The sequence below is a fragment of the Alosa pseudoharengus genome, unplaced genomic scaffold (genome assembly GCF_046254945.1).
Source record: "Alosa pseudoharengus isolate Yale_2024_CS ecotype anadromous, Long Island Sound unplaced genomic scaffold, YU_APseudo_1.1 YU_APseudo_1.1_scf_1, whole genome shotgun sequence".
In the NCBI taxonomy this organism is placed as follows: Eukaryota; Metazoa; Chordata; class Actinopteri; order Clupeiformes; family Clupeidae; genus Alosa; species Alosa pseudoharengus.
In genome coordinates this window covers 46,030,841-46,051,664 of record NW_027468564.1, presented here as the reverse complement: position 1 = coordinate 46,051,664, position 20,824 = coordinate 46,030,841, and the positions used below count along the sequence as shown (strand labels likewise).

General features: G+C 45.7%; 1 protein-coding gene across 1 annotated transcript in view; it reads right to left on the bottom strand.

The window, feature by feature from the left end:
* Positions 1-20,824, bottom strand: part of nt5c2b (5'-nucleotidase, cytosolic IIb) — a 40,695-nt gene that overhangs the window by 18,439 nt on the left and 1,432 nt on the right. The window contains exons 2-9 of the mRNA XM_076280376.1: positions 19,689-19,818; positions 13,672-13,745; positions 4,658-4,775; positions 3,343-3,438; positions 2,941-3,032; positions 1,856-1,913; positions 958-1,051; positions 154-207 (exon numbers count right to left, since the gene is read on the bottom strand). Coding sequence (XP_076136491.1) covers positions 154-207; positions 958-1,051; positions 1,856-1,913; positions 2,941-3,032; positions 3,343-3,438; positions 4,658-4,775; positions 13,672-13,745; positions 19,689-19,789 — 687 coding nt within the window. The 5' untranslated portion in view covers positions 19,790-19,818. The remainder of the gene's footprint in view (positions 1-153; positions 208-957; positions 1,052-1,855; positions 1,914-2,940; positions 3,033-3,342; positions 3,439-4,657; positions 4,776-13,671; positions 13,746-19,688; positions 19,819-20,824) is intronic.

The window sequence follows — 20,824 nt, the reverse complement described above, 5'->3', positions numbered from 1 at the left end:
CACAGCTAACCAATCAAGCAAAACCTCTCTTGAGATAAAGAAGAGGCAAGAGAGAGAGAGAGAGCGAGAGAGAAAGAGAGAGAGGAAGGGAGGGAGAGAGAGAGAGAGAAGTTCGATTGAAACAACTAGTGTTTCAAACTTACATCTACTTACATCTTTCACAACATATTTCTCCAAGTTCTCCACGGTCTTCTCCTTTAGGGTCCCCTGGTGAAAAAAAAGAAAGCGCTCACATTAACACATTTCAGAGAAAAACAGATTGTGAAAACTCACATTTAACAAGCCACATATGCCAGTACTTCCCTCAGCAAACACTGAGCCTTTACTTTTAGCTCAGTGTGTGCAAGGCAAGCACTGAAGGGGCCGCAGACAAAACCGACAGGACAAAAAGGTTCCACTTAGAACCACATAATGAGTCCGAGAGCAGCAGATTATCTATGGTCCGGTTAAGGTTGAGGTTAAGGTTTAGGTTCTAATACAGCCTCCACTAGGAAGCGTTTTTAGTGGAAATAAAAATGTACTCAAATTTTGTGGAACTGTAATTTAAGGTAACACAAGGAAATGTGGTTCCTTTTCTTTGGCCCTTTCTGCAGCTAATGTGGCTTTTGAAAGGGCACCAATCCGTCACCAATGATTGTTCAAATTATTAACATGCTACAACATCAGGGTTTCCCTGCACCTCACATTGTGTTAATACAGTAGGTCACTGCAAAGCATCACACCCATTTTGAAAAACGTTAGCAAGTACTTAGCCAGTAATAAAGTGAATGTATTTTAGCAAGTGATACATTTGAAAAACGTTAGCAAGTACTTAGCCAGTAATTAAGTGAACATATTTTAGCAAGTGATACATTTGAAAAATGTAGCAAGTAGTGGCTAGTCACGGGTAGGTGTCTGACCTACATTTGAGAGGCGACTCCATGCTAGAGGGCCAGAAGGGGAGACACTGCTGCTTACCTTAAAGTGGACCCAGTCCACCGCATCCCGGACATCTTGGAACATGCTTTTGAAGGACATGAAGAGGTCTCCGTCCTTGAATCCTGTCTCACAGCTAGAGTGTTGTGGTTTTGTGTTTGTTGTTTTTTGTGTGTTTGTTTGTTTGTTTGTTTGTTGGAGGGGGTAAAGAAACAGAGCAGGGTCGAGAGGCAGTGAGGACGTTGACATGGCAACACAGTTTTGATTAGTTTTCTTTTTGTTTGTTTTTGTTTTTTCTTTTCACATGCTTTTGGCTTTTGGAATGGGGTAAGTCTTCCCTTGTTTGTGGTGTCCCGGCAAACAGGAAAGCTTTCTCCCCCTAAAAGACCAACAGTAATTTTCAGAGGACATGCAAGCACGCCATCTCTCTCTCTCTTTCACACTCTTTCTTTCTTTCTCTCTCGCTCATACACACACACACACACACACACACACACACACATACCAAATGTACACAATATTTATACAATAAACATACTCAAACACTGTATATACATATTGTACATGTCCATAGTATAGCTTCACAATAACTATACCACCAATATCACTACATCAATTAAACCATGTTTACACAGCTAATTGATGGCAAGATTCATTTCATAACAGGCAATTAATATAAGAGCTTACGATACCAAGCAATGCACAAAGGTCATTGCTTATGCACTGCGATAGTGCAGTACAATAACCCAATTTTATAACAGTCAAAGTTAATGGGTCACCACATCCACTCAAGCTTTGTTTATCTATCAAAAGAGGATTTTCCCAGAATAATATTGCAGCCTTATCAAGAGCTAACCTATCCTAGCAAGAGTCAACATGCACAGCAGGCTTGTGTCCAAGGCAATGCTAACAGCACGGCCGTGGACTATGGAGATCCTACCTGGCATATCGGTCACAATTCGAGAAAAAGTCCACCAGGCAGGCATAGAGGTAGGTTTCTATGGAAACAAAAAGGACAAAGACACACGGTATAGATCACAATTCCTTGGGTGTTATATCTAATGTGATGCACAAAACAGACTTGTAGTGACCACTTATGTTTATTTCTGTTGACAAAATGTCCCTTATCTTAGGCTGCCAAAAAGCAACTGACAGGTTGTTTCCTATGACTGTGACCACAATATTGGACAGTACTCAAACATGCACAGCTTGTGTGCCTGGCCTGCTGTTAGCCAGAATGACTGCCCTTGAAGTCTCAGTGGGCTGATCCCCCACAATTAGCTTTTTGAACTTCCACAGCACAGCAAATGGATTGAGGAGAGGCTTGTGAAGGACATTGTACCAAAACATCCTGTTTCTGAAGTATCTGTGTGTGTGCTTGTGTGTGTGTGTGTGTGTGTGTGTGTGTGTGTGTGTGTGTGTGTGTGAGGGACCGGAGCGTCACCCCAAGTATTGGGGAAGTGTAGGCTCACTGGCTTTATATGGTGGAGGAGGAAATCACGGAAGCCAGAGCTCAACGTTGTATCCAAAACAATATCAAATTTTATTTATACTTAACTCATAATTTCAAGAAACAAAAATAATAAAAAATAAATCAAAATAGCACTAGACTTGCCTAAAAGGACTTTGGTTATACTTGCTGTTAGATCAAGCGTAACGTATGCGACCAGCACTGTTCTGTCAACATACTTGCTGCAGCAAACGCGGCCAGAACACATAATACTGCATGTCTTTGCATCTAGCGCATGCGTCACGTAACCTCACGGTGACATGCGCTACATCATGGCAGCCATGATGCATACGTGTATGTGTCGTTAGCAGCAAGTATAATGGGGCCTTACCTTTACTTATTACTTTGCAGTTTGCCTTCCATATTAATTAGAAAATAAATATAAAAAAATAAAAGAGGCCCCTCCCTCTCTCTCTCTCTCTCTCTCTCTCTCTCTAAACACAGAAAAACTGGTCACATGACATCAAAAGTATCAGTACATGTGGCATGTACTGTGCACGGCATGGCTAACTCACCTGGCAGGTTGAAGAGGGTGTTGAGGATGTAGAAGCGCTCAGTGTCGTCCCGCTGGATGAACTTGTTGGGGTACAGCTCTCGGATTTCAGGCCTGCGCCCAGGGACAGAGAGGAGAGAGGAGAGCAGAGATGGAGGGGTAGAGAGAGAGAGAGAGTGAGAGAGAGAGGGAGGGACAGAGAGAGAGAGAGGGACAGAGAGAGAGAGAGATCACAATGTGTGCACATAGTTTTGAGCCTGGGTCACCCCTCAGAAATAGGTCTTTAATCAGATGGGGAGGCTAAATACTTTCAACTACCACCATCACCCTAATATCCTAATGCCTGTGTGTGTATCTTTGTGTGTGTGTGTGTGTGTGTGTGTGTGTGTGTGTTGTTGGGTGATGTGCAGTATGCTAGGCTCACCCTCGCAAGAAATTGAACCCATGGACGCAGACCAGGATGTTTCCGTAGGCGTCAACCTTCAGCAGGTTGCCGTACATGGTGTCAAACACGAGACCTCTGTGGAGAGAGAGGAGAGGAGAGGAGGAGAGAGGGCAGGAGAGGAGAGGAGGAGAAAGGGCAGGGGAGGAGAGGAGGAGAGAGGAGAGGAGGAGAGATGAGAGGAGAGAGGGCAGGGGAGGTGAGGAGAGGAGAGGAGAGAGGAGAGAGGAGAGGAGAGGAGAGAGGGGAGCAGAGAGGGCAGGAGAGGAGAGGAGGAGAAAGGGCAGGAGAGGAGAGGAGGAGAAAGGGCAGGGGAGGAGAGGAGAGGAGGAGAGAGGAGAGGAGGAGAGATGAGAGGAGAGAGGGCAGGGGAGGAGAGGAGAGGAGGAGAGGAGAGAGGAGAGGAGAGGAGAGAGGGGAGGAGAGAGGAGGGGAGAGGAGGGAGGGGGTAGGGAAGGAGAGGGGAGGAGAGCGATGGGAGGAGAGGAGAGAGAAGGAGAGAGAAGGAGGGGAGGAGAGTAGAGGAGAAGGGAGGGGAAGGGAGGAGAGGAGAGGGATGGGAGGAGAGGAGAGGAGAGGAGATGAGAGGAAAGGAGAGGAGAGAGGGCGAGGGAGGAGAGGAGATGAGAGGGGGGGGGGAGAGAGGGCAGGGGAGGAGAGGAGATGAGAGGGGGGGGGAGAGAGGGCAGGGGAGGAGAGGAGAGTAGGAGAGGAGAGAGGGGAGGAGAGGGGGGAGAGGGGAGGAGAGGAGAGAGAAGGAGGGGAGGTGAGGAGAGGAGAATAGAGGAGAAGGGAGGGGAAGGGAGGAGAGGAGAGGAGAGGGATGAGAGGGATGGGAGGAAAGGAGAGGAGAGGAGAGGAGAGGAGGTGAGGGACGACAAAACAAGAGAGGAAACCAATCCCTGAGGATCCAGATATCTTTCCTCTGACAAACAGAGGTCACACCGTGCGGTGCACTCTTTGGCATTTCTGGCTCACACAGCATTATAGCACTGACAGGACTAATGGTGGAAGGGGCCCACCTCCCCAGACAGTTAGGGCTTAAAGAAAGTGCTTGGGATATACTGCATAACATATAAACATATATACAAAACATACAGCATACACATGACACTTAGACACCCTAAGCTCTAATTTACAAACATTTAAAAAATAATGTACTGTCGTCTGGAATATATAAACAGAGTGCCTTGCCTTTTCGTATGGAAAACTTTACAAATCCATACTTTTCCAGACTTTACAAAACCTGTGTTAACACCCTTGACAGATCCAGCTTCAGCCAATCAGATGCTCTTACCTGGTGGGGAAGGCAGGGTCATAAACAAAGCTGAGGAGCTCCTGGGGGTAACCAATGGAGACAAGGCGTTCCACCGTCAGGTCAAATCCGAGGGACTCGTACTCCGGAGATTTGTACACTGGGGAGAGTTATATTTCAAAGGTCAGGGTTATTGAAAGGCCAAATGTTGACTTTGAGGTTTTGCTTGGCATTGCACACTTATATCATAGCCCACATACTGCAGGAGAGTGAGGTGCATTATGGCAGGGGCTCTTGACAGACAAGGTCATAGCGATGTGATGACACGGCGTGATGTGACGATGGACAGTTCTATACAATTCAGGTTATCTGAAGTACATGTGTGTGAGTTTGTCTGTGTGCATGTGTGAGTAGTACATGTTTATATATATGAGTGTGTTTGTGTGTGTTTGAGTGTTTATAAATAAACTTGACATTCACACATAATTACACTGTTATGTATGTATCCTACATATAGCACCTGAAGCAAGATCACACGCTCCCCCACATTTTAATTTACAAGACCATACACACACTGATCTGAAAGGTTTGCTAGATAGGCTTGTGAATACCAAGGTGTGTGTATGTGTGCGTGCGTGCGTGCGTGCCATACCCTCTGGCTTTTAATTGACGCAAGATATTTAAAGGCCAAATGTGTCAGTTGTGAACTCAGTTGCTCTGGAGGGTATTCCAAGTACGTGGTTTAGTGACAAACCTGGGTAAGTTAAAGGCGTTCTAAGTGATGCTGGGTAACGTCACTTCTATTGACGTTCAAACAAAACAGATAGCTAGCTCGCTACTTCCTCCCCCTCCCTCCTGTGCAATTGAAACTCTCCTAAACGCGCATCTCGTAGGTGATTTGCTGGAACAGTTTGTTATGATTTTATGGGCAAGGTTTGCCCAAGTTGTTTTGTGGCTGTTTTTGGAGCCTGGGTTGTCCACAGAGATCGCATTTTTTACAGTGTATTCAGGACACAGGCAGCTAGCGGATGGTGAGGTTATGTTTGCTGCTGTAAGTGACAAAACATGTTTAAAAAACGTATGACATCGCTTAGAGCACCTTTAACTCAGAGTAAGTGGTAAGCCTCCTACAACAAGAACCCTATGGCATTGTTTTGTTAAGAGAATGAAGTCATACAGCTCTTCTATTAGGAGGTTTACCACTTACCCAGGTTTGTCACTAATCCACATACTTGGAATACCCCCCTGGGTGCTCAGCCACCATGCCACCTGTTTTGCCATCCCCCTATCACAGAGTAACCGTTTTCGTTTTCCATTTCAATGCTATCATGTAGTGAAAATTTTTCATTTCAGTAAATAAATAAATAAATAAATAAATAAATAAATAAATAAATAAATAAATAAATATGGACCAAGATTTCTGGTAAATGCTGTGTATAGTCACTCCCCACACACCTGTCTGAGTAGTGCTTTTCTCTCCACACACATCCATACAATTAATAATAATAATAATAATAATAATAATAATAATAATAATAATAATAATAAACACAAACAAACAAACAAACAAAAGGACTGTGGTCGACCCTAGGAGGCAGACCCCTGCAGGGCGTTGTTGACGGTGAGGTGATAAGAATAACCCTGAGGCCTCGGACTGGGAACAGTCTATGCGGGGGTGCAGGTTTTAAGTATTTACACTGCACACAGTCGGGCTTAAGTGGAAAGGGAACGTGCTGTCCTGTTACCTGATCTCCAGCCCCGAAGAGGAACACAGATCGCAGACTGCAGATCGGCTCCTCTTCAGTGGACAGACCTGCCTGCCTGCCTGCCTGCCCGACAACAGTCCTCGGTCATAACTGAGACTGATGCTAGCCAGCGATGACGTGAACAGACAAAAGACCACCAGCGACTGGAAAACATTTTTTTTTCTTTCCGTTTCATCACACTGTAGCGCTCTGAGCTAACTGCATGTTAAAAATAAACATGAGAAGAGGCACAATGATGTGTGTGTGTGTGGGGGGATGGGGAAGAGGGGGGGGGGGGGGGGCTTGACCCTTGTGGCGGTGGTTGCTTTCCTTGCACTCAAATGCAGTTTTAACTAGTGATGTATATTGGTGTCATGATTAGAAAAGGCTCTTAACTGATTAGAAAAGGAACTTCGTGTTCTTGCTCCTCTCAAATGGAAAGTATTTGGTGCCCTGAAGGCAGGGCAAAGGGAATGTGAGGGAGAGAAAACAGAAGGAAAGAGATGGCAGAGACAGCAGTAAGCATAGCTTTCCTCTGTCTCTCTCTCTCTCGTCATTCAGTGTCATTTGCTCATTCTATCAGTCATTTGTTCATGTGAAGTCCTTGATAAACACCCACTGGAAGCATATAAACATTTCATCCAACGACCTGCCTTCAAGGAATGACAAATGCGTAAGAGAAATGCTGACAAATCAAATTTGACTGACGAGGACAGCCTTACCATTCGGCGACGTGTATAATCTAAACACTGCTCTCACTGTCTGAAACCTGTCTGCTGTGGATCGATCTGCATATTGTCTGTCAGAGTATTCAGTTTCCTTTTATTGTGCACGTCTGTGTGTGTGTGTGTGTGTGTGTGTGTGTGTGTGTGTGAGAGAGAGAGAGAGAGAGAGAGAGAGACAGAGAGAGAGAGAGACAACTCATCTGGCACCGTGGTATTCTCCAACTCTCTGAGTCTGGCAGAGCACTCTGTCTCTCTCAGGCCTCCAAGGCAGAGGAGCCTGTGAAAGGCTGAGCAGACTAACAAATACAGAAAGAGAAAGAGAGAGAGGGGGAGAGAGAGAGAGAGGGAAGGAGAGAAGGGAGATGGAAAGAGAGAAAGAGAGAGAGGGAGGGTGAGAAAGGAGAGAGAGAGAGGCGGGAGGGGGGTTAGAGGATCCGAGTGGGACAGAGAGACAGAGTGGATGCCTATGCAGACACAGAGGGAATGAAACAAGAGAGAGAGAGAGAGAAAAAGAAAAGAAAATTCATGGTGGCCAGCTGAGTTCAAATGCCCCCCCCCCGCCCCCCCCCGTCAGATCCCTCTGTCATCCACACAGCAACGCCACACAAACCCCAATCTCCCCTTCCTTCTCCTCTCACTCTCTCACACAAGCTCCCTCTTTCATTTTCCCCATCTCTTTTCAGTATCTTTTTCTTTCTCTCCCCCCTTCCTCTCTCTCTCTCTCTCTCTCTCTCTCTCTCTCTCTCTCTCTCTCTCTCTCTCTCTCTCTCTCTCTCTCTCTCTCTCTCTCTCTCTCTCTCTCTCTCTCTCTCTCTCTCTCTCTCTCTCTCTCTCTCTCTCTCTCTCTCTCTCTCTCTCTCTCTCTCTCTCTCTCTCTCTCTCTCTCTCTCTCTCTCTCTCTCTCTCTCTCTCTCTCTCTCTCTCTCTCTCCTCCCTTTCTTTGTGTCCCTCCTCTCCACCTCCTTGAACTCCGCGTCACAGAGGGACCTATTTTGAGACCATTTTCCCCTTGTGGCCGCCCTTTTCCCATCGGCACCCAGCGCTGCTTAACCATGACGCTGCACTCAAGGGCCTTAACCCCCCATAAAAGCTGCTCCTCACCTTTGCCTGCTGTGTTAAAGTACCACAGAGTTTACTGTGGGTCATGTGCGTGCATGTGTGTGTGTGTGTGTGTGCGCGCGTGTGTGTGTGTGAGTGAGAGAGAGAGAGAGAGAAAGAGAGACAGACAGAGAGAGAGTGAGTGAGAGTTTGTGTGTGTGTGTGTGTGTGTGTGTGTGTGTATGTATGTGTGTGTGTGTGAATCCACGTGTGTGTGTCACCACTTTTGAACACCACCTGCTTCAGCTACAAGGGCCCTGGGAAAAGCACTTTGTTTTGTACTTTGAGACAGTTCTGGCAGAAATAACAGCTGTGCAACAAGACAGAGAATGACACCACAGAATCTCCACCTAGTACAGCAAGCACCAGAGAGGAGCCCATTCTCCAACAAAGAGCAGGGGGGGAAAAAAAGGAATTGTGTTAAAACCGTGCCCAAATTACACTGCCACAAGGCTCTCTCAGCTGCAATTATGTTTTAAGTTTAACCTTTTAAAACGCCTCTTCATACACAGAGAAGAGAACAAAAAGTGCAGCTTCGTGTAGCAACCCTGAGTAAAAAAAGAAAGAAAAAAAAACCCCATAGGAAACGTGAGTGCCACATCTGCTTCACAAAAATGAGGTCAAAGGTCAGGTTTGCATTTTTGCTTTTAATGGCACTTCCCCCCTCTACCCCTGCCCACAACCAGGTCAACCCACACCCACACCACATTGGGAAGAACAGAAAATAATGTTTGCTTGGACACAGCAGCGTGTTTACTTTGTTAACAAGGTGTTGCAACATCAACGTGAATTATGTTTGATATCCAAGAGCAGCTGCTAGGCGACTGTAATAGTTAGCATGTGTGTGGACATACACAGACACATACAGACACACAGGTCTACACACAGACACACACACACACACACACACACACACACACACACACACACACTCACACACACTTTCCCTTTACTTCTGAGTCCCAGCCAGCAGCACCCCGGCCTGTCCCCTTTCAAAACTTTGACTTGTTCCAGGTTAAAAATATAGCTCACCCATGTAGCCTCAAACGGCAAATGCATTCCAATGTGGCGGAGGGCTATAAACCTTTCTTCCCCTCCGCTGAAATATGGAGAGATCTGACGCGGAGCCCATCACCCATCAAACCCTACGTCTGGGCTGGACAGTCCAGTATGACAGTACGACTGGCCGACACACACTGCAGTTATTTTTATGGGCCGCATGTTGGGTGTTAGGCAGGGAAAGCTGACGGAGGTTAAAGACAGTGCCTGCAACGCTGTGCGGACTCTGTGCCACTTATCAAGCCTGCCAGTCCCCGATGGTTTACAGCTCCCACAGCCCCGCCACGGTCATTATTCATTCAACTGGGCCACGAGTGACGGACGCTCCAGGCATCGTCGTCGACACGGACGATGCCCGAGCAGAGGGGCTGTTTTGTTGGTACTGACTTCAGGGCCTTCTTCTTTTCTAGTTGACCTACTTGTTAACAGATAACTGCAAGGATATGTTTTGCCACCATGTCGAAGGGTGTCGATGTCACGTCAGGACTGAGGCGCGGCAAGAGCCAAGAATTAACAGCCAACGGGTGGTGAGGGAGTATCTTCCCCAAGGAAGTGGGACGTGGAAAGACCTAGACTGTGGAGACTGTCTTTCCTGTCTGTGGCTGAGAGACATATGGACGTTCTAAAGGATATCTGGGTTCATTGAATTCAACATAGAATTGTAGAACCTTGAATTGTTGGGGAACGGAATCTTATGTTAGAATGTTCAAAAACCCACACCTTTAATTAAAACCATATGGCTATAGACTCCCTATTAGCATGCTGTGACCGCTATTCACATGCTACAGCCATAGACATTACATTCTGTATCTGTTCAATTTTAACGTAGCTCAGGCAGTTTATGATCTTGCGGTTCTACTGGGGGGGAACTGCGGGGAGGTGTTATTGCAATCAGGGCCCAAAATGAAGGCCTCTGGCCCCAGTGGAGATGATGGAGATAGACTCCAGGGACACCACCTGGGTCTGCCAGTGCATTTGTAAAGTCTTTCTCAGTAGAAGTTTTTTTGGCGAAGACTTCAAGGGATGACAGAAATACCCAGAACGGGAGTCGGAAAATGGAACAGATTATCTTTACAACGTCTTTCTCCTGGCAAGAGTTCCTTTTTTGTGGAGAAAACAAAGCAATAACTTAAATATAAAAATGAAAAGCAGCGGGGGTGGGGGCTCTCCAATGGGATTCTTCCCTGACATTTGACCACCCCAGACTAGGCAGTGAAGGTTCGGTATGTGTGATGGAACTCCCTGTATTCTAGCGCTGTGTTTGAACTGAACTTGAAGGAATTCCCTTGACGACTCGTTACATTTTCCACTGGGTTCAGACTGCAAATGGTTGTGGTGGTGGCGGTGGTGTATATGTGTGCGTTTGTGCATGTGTGTGTGTGTGTGTGTGTTTGAGAGAGAAAGAGAGAGAGGGATATCTACATGTTTCAAGCTGACACTCATCTTTGACACACATTGGAGGCCCAGTTAAAACAGATGTGCTCAGGTTTCCATGGTGATTTACTGGCGAGGCCGGCAGCACTGTTTGTGTGTGTGTGTGTGCGTGTGTGTGTGACAGCGACGCTCTGTCAGAGCCTGAGCGGACCAGGGCCATGGATCGTGACCTCGTGACCTCTCCCTGGGAAAACACCCCACTTGACCCCGTTCGGTTGGAACACGTGAGAACGACTGTCCCTGACAACAAGCCTGTTTGCCTCCACGCCCTTGCAAATAAGACTCAGATTGAACTTCGCCTAAAGCACGTTATCATATCGAAGGCCATGTAAGATTTATCTAAGGTTAACGGCAATGGGAACTAGGGCTGCAACTTTTTTTTCCCGATTATTTTCATAGTCGATTAAACTGTCGGCTATTTTCGATTCATTTATTAGTTGCTTGGTGAAAAGAATGTTGAACAGTGTTTCACAAAGCCCTAGATTTGATCCTCAAATGCCTTGGCACACTAAAGATATTTAGCTTACTGTCATAGAAGAGCAAGTAAAGCTGAATACAAGTTTAAAAGGCTGCAATTAGAGAATGTTGACTTATTTTCCTTAAAAACAGACAAAAAAAAAACGATTAAAAGATTACCAACATAGTTGGCAAATAATTTAATTAGTTGACAACTAATCGATTAATCAATTCATTGTTGCACCGCTAATGGGACCACAGAGACTGGCGAGACTATCAGCATTAAAGCAGGAGTATTTAACAAGTAGACCAACACTACTTACAGCTGCTTTAAATCATCAACTTACATCATTAACATCTATCTAGAGAAAACATTATCGTCATCTGAGGATTGAGATCGGAGACTGTTAAACCACTCATCCATCTACCCAGTCCCTTCATAATAACAATACCCTGAACACTGGAAGGCCAGCAAATGGCAACGCCCATATGGTGGTGAATGTGGCAACAAGGCAACACTGCCAAGCCCCTTTCACCCGTCACTCTGACACAGACGCAAACACCAACCACTCCACCCAACACAAACACCCAAGCCCCCGCTCCCCACCACCACCACCACCACCCTCACACACCTCCGTCACCTCGCTGGTACTCTGCTGTGGCCTCAGGGAGTGTGTGTGTGTGTGTGTGTGTGTGTGTGTGTGTGTGTGTGTGGTGGCAGGCTGGACACCAGCCCTGAGGGCACTAAAGCTGAGGGCCTGCGGTTGCAACCCGAGCACGGCGTGAGACAACGTGATAGCCCGTTCTCCTGTAAACATTAGCGCTCGGTAACGGGGCCTGGCATACCCGACCGGGGGGATGTCAACAGCTGAGCGCCCACAGAATCTGGATATCCACTACCACTGCTGGCTCCAGGACCCAAAGGGTGTGTGTGTGTGTGTGTGTGTGTGTGTGTGTGTGAGAGAGAGAGAGTGAGAGAGAGAGTGAGTGTGTGTACGTGTGTGTACGTGTGTGTACGTGTGTGTACGTGTGTGTACGTGTGTGTGTGTGTGTGTGTGTGTGCATGTGTGGGTGTCTGGGGAAGTGCAGAGTGCGTACACGCCATCTCATCTCAGCGGAGACATCAATATTTGTCGTCACTCCGGGGTGACCTGCGTCCCCAAAGTCAGCATAGCGAGAGCCCTATTTAGCGGACAAGACTCCCTCCCTGGCCAGTTCCTGCTGACCAACCCAGTCTCGCTAAGGCTCAGAGAGGGAGAGAGCTGTCAGGTGAGTGGAGTCTGCTCATATATGTAACGGCCGAGAGGAAACGAATCTCCTTCTCCGCTCTCCGGTTACGATGACCTAAATGATGCACAGGGGCCGCCGCAGAACAAGTGGAGATGAATGAGGCGGGCAGAGCACTCTGCGTGACAAACAACCGGTTCTTCAGCAGCACTCAAATTTAGGCCAGTAATCCTCTCTTGGCGACACAGTACTCCTGAAGCACTCTTCACAGAACACCATTTCACGTTAGAGAGAGAGAGAGGGAGGCCAGTTTATGTGAAGTGTTACTGTGCTGTATTCCAGGACTTTACTCTATCTTGTTGGAATGTGCATATCTGGACTTTGGAGGACGATCACTAGAACTCTATATTTGCCCACATATTTTGAGCGTTTGTGAGGTCCTCCAAAATGTGTACAATGTGAGGAATAGCCATCTCAGTATGAATACTTGAGTCAGTGTAAAGGAGGAGAGTTTAAAAAAAACCTTTACAAAATCTTTGTTTTTTTGTATTATGCCCTCTTTAGGGGCATAATGCAAATGTGTTGAGGACGATATGCAACATGGATGGGCATTTAACTGCCCATTTAGGACATGTCAGCAGAATAAAGACATTATGAGAGTCTTCATCAAACTTTCCCCATTGACACCAAGGAGCACCCAACTCAAATGATATTCCAGTGTTCCCCATACATTGACTTATTTGTGGCGGCCCACCACAATATCAACATTGACCACCACCACACACACAATGGTTTTCTATGTTGTACTATTTAAATTGGATGGAATTATTTCCTTGTAGAGCTATGTGCACCTTTGCACAGTCTCTCCTTGTCTCTCAACAAACCAACATGCATGTTTAAAGAAAACCTAACAATCCTGCAATTGTTGGCATAAAAGTTGACTGACTAAATTGTGCTTAAATCTGCATCATAACCACACTGCGCTAATTTGTTAAGTTTTGTTTGTTTGTTAAGTGTTGCATTGAAGTTAATTCTGCAAACCTACCACCACAAATAGCCCTAGCCCTAGCTTCTGTGGGAAACGCTGTATTCAATAAATAACATTCAATATATAGACGTTATAGACGGTAGAACATGCCTACAACCTAAGTAAATATCCCTGGGGGTGCAGACCAAACAAACAGCTGCGTATGCTAGTGGGGCAAATCCATTTCACAGACCAGGTTATAGAACCACAACCAAATGTAGAGAAAGAGATGAAAGAGGTTGTTGATGTGTTGTAGTTTGAGGTGTCGATCGTTATCTTGCTTACCTGCCAAAGTGTAGTCCATATCGAAGCCAAAACATTTGATCTTCTCCATGGCCAGACTTCTGTTTACAAACACCCTGGGGAAGAGGGGAGGGAGAGAGGAACATGATAAGAATACAACAAAACAAACAGCAAATTATGTTTTGTAACAAGTTATTCCATGTTTTGATAAATGTACATGTGGATAAACCATAATATTTACATATTTGTTACAATACTGAGGGAAATGACTCGTGTGAAGAATGGCATGTCAAACATCAAAGAATTTAAAAAATAGCAACTACATGGAAAGGTTTAACAAAACCTCAGCATTCACATACATGTCTGCCCCATGCCTCATTTGGTAGTAAGACAAGTTCAGTAAACATTCAAACTACATCAGAGCAAGATAGGAAGACTCATCACATCCACTGAAGCTTCCAGAGACAGTTGGACAGGGCAGATTAACCACCCAGCCTTTCATGTTTATTAGCTTTTTTTAAACCACCAAGCTAGCTTTCCGCTAGCCCTTTTTTTTTTTTGCCTTTGGTCCACGGCAAAGCCACATCTGTCTTCTCAGATTAACCTGACAATTACCTCCGCACACTGTTCTCAGAAGCCACCCAGGCATTCTGGGAAAATAATTCAGTGCTCTGACAGCGGAGGCTGCATGCTAAGAGTGATCCACATTATTCGGGCTGACTGACATGCTCTATCTTCGGCCCTAGCTAATGGCAGACCTGCCCCCCCCCCCCCCCCTCTGCCAGGGAACTAACAGCAACGGGGCATACAGAACTTAAGAAGAGAGGAGACACAACAGAGTATTTGCTGGATGGCTGGGAGTCCACCATAAACACTCTGGAGTCTAGAAAAATGGCTAATATTCACCTTTTGATACCCTGCCAATAGTAAATTTAGCAATCAATGGGCAAACTAACAATTCGGTGACAAAACTCACCAGTATACCAGCCTTACAACCAACACAACACAAGTAAAAAATTGAACCCAAACTCTTAATTCAGGGCCATTAAACAACTAAGCCTAGATAGATAGTTACAATAAGTCACCGACTTATACCAACCGGGCAGAACCAAGTTCACCACAACAAACAAACAACGCCCCTCCCACCCCACCAACCCCCACCTCAGGGCAGCATTCTGACCTACCTTGTCGCCGGGCCATACTGGACAAGTTCCCATTTTGCATACTGCCAACCGCTAGGCTTGTGAGGCATGCTGAGGCTCTAACCATACTGAAGCCAGTGGCCCCCTGTGCCATAGAGTCTACCTGTGGGCACCCTATAGACTACACAGCAGCGGCAGCAGCAGCAGCAGCAGCAGCTGGGGGCATAGACCTGAGCATGAACAAAAGCCTCCCTTTATTTTTACTTTGCTTCCTTGCCATTCAGTTTCTGGCTTGTTGCAAAAATGATTGTGCACAATTCCGTGGCATTCTCTGTTGTTGTCCGTTGTCTGTGTGTGTGTGTGTGTGTGTGTGTGTGTGTGTGTGCGTGCGGGAGGGGGGAGGGGGTTGTTTACTTAGCCTCAAAGATATCCAGAACAATCAAGACACAGACAGTAAACAGTAAACACATGACATGACAATGTTACTGATACACAATCCCCACAAACATTCTGCTCAATAAAAGTTTTTTTTTTTTTTTTTATCTGAACAAGCCGAGATGAGGAAATCTCCCAGATTTGCATTGAACCTTGAACTATCATAAAATGGGAACACTCAACATTTCAATGAATGCCTTTTGAGGAAAAATATGACAAGGATTTGGCAGGATAAGCATTGGCACAACGTTATGCAATCGGTCTCCAATGAATATTAGAATATTAATATATCAGAATATTAGTTTCAGCCTCGACCTTTTTGTACACGGGCATTAGCGTACATGTAAACAAGTATGATATTTGAGCCCATGTGGGAGGGCATGGTGCATTGTCAAGGGTGGGTAGGAGAAATGGTCTCGCTTTTGCAGGCATGTTCTGGAGCTCCAGGCTGGTGAATGACTAAAACATTTCCAATCTGTTCACCATCAACAGCAGAGCCACCACCCCCCGCCCCTATGGTAGGACATGGGGTGTGTTGATACAGGGAGGGACAGGACACACACACACACACACACACACACACACACACACACACACACACACACACACACACACACACACACACACACACCTACTGTACACATGAAGATAACCAGGTTTTTGCCTTTTGGACTGGTGGAATACTCCAATCATACTTTAAGCTGACTTCGGCCTTGACAGAAACATTCGAATGTTCACCTGCACATATCACCATGGTGGAAACAGGCAACAAACCACAGGGGCTGTGGTTACATTTGGGCACAAACTCTTCTTAGTGTAAAAAATGTCACGCTATAAGGTTTTACCAGCCACTGGTTTGTTGTTTTTTTTGTTTTTTTTTAGGGGGGGGGGGGGGGGTGGAAACAAAGAGTGAAAGTCAGCTGGCAAAACCAGTGCAACAACTGGAGGAAGTAGGTGAGAGCGACGCTTGAAGGGACAACACAGGTGCAGCCCCCACCCCGAACGTGAGGGGCACAGTAGCATATTACATAATTGCGGGGAGCAGGAGAGGGCAAGGAGGCTAGTTTCCACAGAAGAGAGCTGTTAGAGTCGGGTTAAACATTGCACAGGTCGTCTGTTTATCAGTCACGTGGGGGAACACGGCAGGGTGGGGGCCAAGGTGGGGGGAAGGTGAAGGGTTAACATTAGCTGCTTCATGGTCCTGTTTCCAAGCAACAATTTACATGAGCAATGGGATGTGTGTGTGTTTGTGAGTGTATGTGTTGGGGTGGGGTGTGTGTGTGGGGGGGGGGGGGGGGGGGGGTTTGGGGGGAATGCTTCAGCTATAATTAGATACCGGGGCATTATCTATTTCAGGTTCTGAACTCCAATTACAAGCTTGAGTTACAGCCAAAACACTGTAATCCGATTTATGAGGGAGCAACTCTTTTTGACATTTACAGCGTTGCGTGATTTATATAAGACTTCGTTCGGACCAAGTAAATGGAGAGGCCCACACACAGTTACAAAGATATCATTGTTTGCGAAGCTCTCGCCTGCCTGTCACTCACTCGCAGAGTGCTGCTTTAATGGTCAACGCCAGGGAACGATGGGAACGGCACTGAGCGAGAGACGACTGCCAGATTCACAGATATCAAAAGGGGCGCTGACAGACCCATCCGCAATACACGGACAGGCTGCGTGATACAATGACTGACGACGCCATTTACATTTCAAACCCACAGACACCGCTCTATTCTTTTCTTCATCACAAAGCACTGTAACACCTAACCAGCATGATGAGGTTTCACACAAGCAAAATTAAATGTTGTGGAGTTTATGCACCAGATGCTACTCCGGAACAAATTAAATGTACCACATGTGTCATCTTTGTCCTAACCTTTTCCTCAGACATGAAAGCAACACAGAGATGGAGCTACATGATTTGGGAAAAATATCTAATTGACTGATATTGCAATTGCAATTTGATTTGCCACATAATTCTTGAAAATCAAGCTTCAGTTCAATATTACAAACTTCACTTTAAGTTGGGCCACTTCTGACTGGTAAGCATGTCTAGTGCCTCGGACAAGGAGGATGACATTAAAATATTACCATAGATGTGACAGGATTAACCATTGAGACAAAGTGGCAAACTACAAATTGCATTAGCTCACAATGAGAGACCGGCATCTTTTCACTTAAATGACACACATAAAATAGCAGGGTTTCCCGCAGCACTTTGCAGTCAAGGCGGCCGCCTTGGCAAAACAAGCCTGCCGCCTTAACTACGTCGTCAAAAAAAAAAAAAAAACGTGTTACTTTGTCCTGTTTTCTCCCTTTCATTCCAAACCGTGACCAACGCCAATCTCCCTTCTCCGCAGAACGCATTAAAAAATAAGAAGAAACGTGTCATGAATCGAAAAATAATCAGATTTTATAATCTTTACATATGTGATATGCCTCCGAATCAGAGCTAGTGTGCGGAGCTGAGCGGTGCAAATATCTCGCTCCTCGTTCTCAAGAATCAGTCAAATCGCGAACAGCCACTGCTCCGTTTAATTGTTAGGTGTGATGAAATGCGTTCATATTAAACTTTTAATGTCATAAACGTTGCAGGCCTATGGAAAGTTTTAGTGGTAGGGTTGTCCAAAGATCAAGTTGTTGCTTCAATTTATGAAGCTACGCGCCGATGCTGGGTTCATTCGTTTGGCGCAAGTTTAAAATGTTTAGCCGACTGCGTGATTTGTCATTTTCGTTCTTTTGGCGATTAATCCCGACTGATCCCTTTAGTTAACGTTGCCAAGCTTGTTTGTTGTTGTACTATCAGTGTTGCAGTCTTTTAAAATAAATGTTTTGAGTGAAATATATTGCCATTGCTCTTAGTTCTTTGGGAACAGGGAGCTAAATTGACCTGACGCGAATTTGACCGGAGAAGCGGCCGAGTAAACAGCCACCTGCTCTCAGCAGTGTTGACGACAGACAATAGACGGGCCTAGGCCCGTCCAGGCCCATCCGTGCCTACGCGTATGCTTTCTAAGTTATTTAGCTAACTCCATCCCCATCAACGAACTTAGGCTATATGGCCAATATCTTTGAAATTTAACGGTCTTGGTTTTATTAGGAAGACAGTTGGGCATGCCTCAGACTCGTGGTGTGAGCGGTATGGGAGCGGAACAGAGCGGCCACTCCGGCCTCTAAATTAAAAAGCGGTCCGCGCTCAAATTCCATCCATATTACACAAAACTATTAGCCTAGAAATCTAGACGCGCCCTAGCGGCTACAATTAGGCTACATTTGCTGCCAGGGCTACAAAACTATAAAATGATCTAAACTACATTCACTCTCGGTGTATAGATCAGGACAGACTTGCGGAACAGGCTGCATGTCAACAGTCTGACAGCCTGCATGAAGATAAGCATTAATGGTCCAATGTAAAACAGTGCAATTACCAAAGGGCCCTTGAAATTATATTTTTAAAGCCAAGGAGGATGGCTTGTAACAATGCTAGTTGTTAGCTCTGCCATAAGTAGTGACTGATCACATTTGCACATTTTGTTGTTTTGCACTTGTTCTACAGTTTGTAATAGTCTGTAAAAATTGCACAAATTACACAAATACTGTTGTATAGTTTGTTTGGTGTTGTCACTTTGTTCTTTGTTAACTGTTATTTTGAGAAGCTGGTTATTTATTTATAATGTAGTGTTTAATAAATAATTGTTAAATATACATAGTCTGTAGTGTATCGCACAAACAAGACGCCACACCCCCCCACCGACGGCAACCGATACAAGACCCCCCCCCCCCCGGGATATATATATATATAAATAATGTCAGTTTAGTGAAAGGAGAGTCTCCTTATTCTACCACTGGGGTACAGACAGGCCCAGAAGCAGTGCACAGAATAGGAGTGCGCGACACACATAATGTTAGATGGGAGACACAGAGGCAGCACGGTGGAGTTAGAGCACTGGGGAGGCTAGGAGAGAGAGGGGAACACGACGCGAGTGTGGGTGTTATGCCAAACGTATAAACGACTTCATTAGCTAGCACTAGGGTTTAAACATAGAGGTGAGAGGTTAAAACATGCATGTGAGGACTTTTATGTCACACACAAGTGGAACACACACACTGGTACATGGTAGGACTCTATTGCTCACACACTCATCTCACACACATATGCACACACTTTTTTCACACAAACACACACACACACACACAATGTGGTACGTGTTAGGGCTCTATTGCTTACACATTCATCTCACACACATATACGAACACTCTTTCACACACACACACACACACACACACACAGCACTCGCAGGTACCATACCTATGGTAGGGTTCTCTTCTGTACTTTTACACACACACACACACACACACACACACACACACACACACACACACACAGCACTCGCAGGTACCATACCTATGGTAGGGTTCTCTTCTGTACTTTTACACACACACACACACACACACACACAGCACTTGCAGGTACCATACCTGTGGTAGGGTTCTCTTCTGTACTTTTTCATCGCTAGGCCATCCATGTTGGCTGGCAGGTCTGCGTAGTTCTGCAGCCGATCGCTCCACGAGGTTGTCATCTTCTCCGAGAAAATCTTTGCAATTCAGTCTAGCAAAAAAGAAGGGAAAGTAGGAACTAAATTGAAGGAATGTCTCGCTCCCTGAGCCTCGTCTGATGTGTGTGTGTGTCTGTCTGGTGACTTAGGCACGTGCCACTGGGCCAGCTCTCCACAAGGAGGGTGTTTTATTGGAGGGTGGTGAGGACTTCCACCATCAACTGATGATGCAATCAGGCCTTTTTAGTCACGTGACACCACGTTAGGCTTACAATACCTGGGCATGCCAGGAAACTGTTCTCCTCTGAATGCCTCCTTTGACTTGTCTTGAGAGATTAGATAAACAAAAGTGAATAGAAATTGATTGGTGTCATTATGTGAAATTGATTGCTCAACACCACACAAAGCCATTTGAGTGGAGACAACATCTTCAAAATGGAGGACAGGGAAAATCACTTCACAAGAAAAAACACCTACTTTGTTTCAAGTTGTTTTGTACACAATGTCCTCACAGGGACATTCATTAATTCAGGGATTTCATAAGTTCTGCATAAGTTCATAAGTTCTGCATACTTGCTCCTGGCCCTAACCATGTTAACTTTGTAAGTTAAGCCCTATGTCTTGCTCCATGTATATTGCACAAACTATTTAATTTATCCTAAGCATGCAAGTATATTGAAACTAAGGCTACTTAGAACAACAGGAGCGCTGAAATGAATACCCTCTCCAGACCCTTACAACTCAATATCAGGAACGTGTCCGAAAAGGATACACAGGATCACTGGATGAAAATGATCATACGGAATATGTCACTGACAGGGTGTGTAGGCTACGTTGCAAATGCCATACAACCGGCAAAACCGGCGAACCCACTGAGCTCAGCGTTTTTCTGTACCATTTGTCAGCACCATTGACATGCACAAACAAGTAGGCGAAACAAGCCGAGCTTCGGCAAGTCGACCAACGGGTTTCCTTGCAGAGGCCCCAGGAAATCTGCGTGGCCGACTGCCACACACAGCCTACACAACGTTCGACCCCGCTATGCTTCTTGCTTTGCTG